Consider the following 2,950-nt stretch of genomic DNA (forward strand, 5'->3'; position numbering starts at 1 on the left):
CCCCAGGAAGCTGCAGGTAGGACAGCATTACATAAAAGCTCAAACTTGCTTCAAAACCTGGCCTATTGAAGTACACAATTCAATTCACATTTTTTTTTCATTTACAAGGAACTTACACACATTTAAGAAACTTATCTCTATGTTGATTCCCAATCCAGTTATTTGTGCTCTTACAGAAAACTCTGTATTAGGTGGCTGTTGGTTGTTTTATTTTGTTACTTAAAATGTTAAAACCTACTTTCATTAAAAAAAAATGAGAGTGACATCTGTATATAGGATGACAGTTTAACAGAAAGGTAGTTGACTTGAAATGCTGAATTGGGAATGAAAAAAGTGTTCAATGTCTCCTTTAAAAAAAAGCATAATAATATAGATATAAATGATGGTTTAGTAACAACCATGAATGTAATAATATAAAGATGCCAGTGTTTTGGGATCAAAGACTGACAACAGACTAACTCTAAGAAATCAGCTATTTTAGTTCATTAAAGTATTTTTCACAGCTGCTATGATGTGTCTAGCACTGATTCCAAATTTATCCAGTAATTCAGTAGGTTTCCCACATTGAGGCACTGCTGACACTGCCAGCTGATGAACCAGGATGTCAGGCTCTCTAGAGACAGCTGCACATACAGCTTCTCCAATGCCACCTTCCCGGTAGTGATCCTCCACTGTGATAACCTGGCCACCTGTAGCTTTTGCATTGGAGATGATGTTGGCAGCATCCAGGGGTTTAATGGTAAATGGGTCAATGACACGGATAGAGATACCTTGTTGAGAAAGACTGTCAGCAGCTGCTAAGGCTTCGTGCAGAGTGACTCCAGCTCCAATAACTGTGACTTTGTCATTAACGCTCTGGCGGATGACCTTGGCCTGTCCAATCTCAAAATTTTCTTGTGGGGTGTAAATAACTGCGGTTTCTGGTTGGCTGGTCCGAATGAAGCACATCCCTTTGGTATTGGCAGCCATATAAACAGCATACTCTGTCGAGACAGCATCACTTGGATAGAAAACAGTACAATTGGGAATGCTTCGGAACATGGCTAGATCTTCCAGGGCCATCTGGGAGGGCCCATCTTCACCGGTGGATACCCCACAGTGGGAACCAATAAAATTGATATTGGTTTGAGATATGGCTCCCATTCGTATCTGATCAAATGCTCGGGTCAAAAAGGCAGCAAAGGTACTGACAAAAGCAATGGTTCGACCACGGGTGGCACAGCCTAGTGCCACACTCACCATGTTTTGTTCAGCGATAAAACAGTCAATAAAACGCTCAGGGTGTTCTTCATTGAATATCTCGGAAAAGGTGGAGTTTTTGGTGTCACCAGCCAAGACAATAACTCTGTCGTTTGCGTGGCCCAGTTTCGCCAATGCCAAGCCGTATGCTTTCTTAGTAGCTACCCTGTCTCCAGCCACATAATCAGGCAGACAGGTCATTTTCACATTCCTGACGTTGATTGGAGGTGAGTCTTCAACGGGAGGTTTCGGCGTGAGATTCCGGTTGGTCTGTATCTGCCTCTCAATTAATTTGATGATCGCATCCACTCTCTCTTTTGGCATGGGCTTTCCATGCCAATCTTCTGCATTCTCGATATTCGGAATACCTCGGCCCTTGAAGGTCTTCGCCACTATGGCCGTGGGCTTGCTCTTCACTTGAGCTGCTCGCCAGAACGCTCGGCATAACGCCCCCACATCGTGGCCGTCCACTAAGTACGTATTCCACCCAAAGGCTTCACAGCGATTCTGATAGATGTCTGTGCAGTGCTCAAGGGGCGTGGCTCCACTTTGTCCCAAGCGGTTCACGTCGAAGACTGCCACCAGATTGTCCAAACTGTAGTGAGAAGCAAAGGCCAGAGCCTCCCAGACAGAGCCTTCCGAGGACTCGCCATCCCCCATGAGGCAGTACACCCGGTAGCTGGCCTTGTCAAAGTACTTGCCAGTGTACGCCATTCCGCACGCGGCGCCTAATCCTTGCCCGAGGGATCCCGTCGCCACATCCACAAACGACAGCCTGGGGGCGGGATGTCCCTCCAAGTCACAGTGGATTTTCCTCAAGCTCAGCAAGTCGGATTCGCCGATGGTGCCCAACTCTGCCCAAGCCGCGTAGAGGATTGGGGCCGCATGGCCCTTGGAGAGGATGAATCGGTCGTTGTCGGGGTGTTCCGGGTCTGTGCGTTTATACCTCATGGTGTGGAAGAAGAGCACCGCCACGATCTCCGCGGCGCTGCAGCACGAAGTGGGGTGGCCGGAGCTGGACGCACACGTGGCCCTGATGGAATGGATTCGCAGGCGGTTCGCCACGTCCCGCAGCACCTGCACGGTGCTCCCGTCGGGCTGGGAGTCGTCTGCCATGACTGCACTCTGCTGGTTTCCTCGGAGCAAAAGCTGCCGCTGCACCCTTCACAGTTCTGTCGTGCGACCACCGCGCCCTGGTCCCGCGCCTTCAGGAAATGAGCTCTGCCAACGGCCACTGCGCCTCGAGAAGCTTCGTTGTGTCCCTGGGGACCCAGTGCGACACCCGGGGGTCACCGTCCGCCTCCGCCCCTTCACGCACTGCCGTGTCCTGTCCTTCCACACCCAATACAATGGATTTTTTTTTAGATTAATTTTGTCACTTGCCTGTTTAACATTATTAAAAATAATTAAATTTCTTTACACCTTTCCTCATGTTGTAAGTTCAAAAGCGGTCTTTCTTTCTTTTTTTTTTTTTTATTTTATTTTTTTAAACATATATTTTTATCCCCAGGGGTACAGGTCTGTGAATCGCCTGGTTTACACACTTCACAGCACTCACCATAGCACGTACCCTCCCCAATGTCCATAACCCCACCCCCCCTCCCAACGCCCCTCCTCCCATCAACCCTCAATTTGTTTTGTGAGATTAAGAGTCACTTATGGTTTGTCTCCCCCCCCAATCCCATCTTGTACTTCCATGTGCTAGAGGAGG

At 48.3% G+C, this 2,950-nt stretch overlaps 1 protein-coding gene across 1 annotated transcript; it reads right to left on the reverse strand.

Annotated features, from left to right (window-relative positions):
• Positions 1-207: 207 nt before the first annotated feature.
• TKTL2 (transketolase like 2) lies at positions 208-2,355 on the reverse strand. The gene has a single exon (XM_032875573.1). The coding sequence runs from the start codon at positions 2,353-2,355 to the stop codon at positions 478-480; it is 1,878 nt and encodes a 625-aa protein (XP_032731464.1). The 3' UTR covers positions 208-477.
• Between the last annotated feature and the right edge of the window lie 595 nt (positions 2,356-2,950).

This window comes from Lontra canadensis, unplaced genomic scaffold (genome assembly GCF_010015895.1).
Source record: "Lontra canadensis isolate GAN:19392208 unplaced genomic scaffold, GSC_riverotter_1.0 scaffold1, whole genome shotgun sequence".
Taxonomy (NCBI): domain Eukaryota; kingdom Metazoa; phylum Chordata; class Mammalia; order Carnivora; family Mustelidae; genus Lontra; species Lontra canadensis.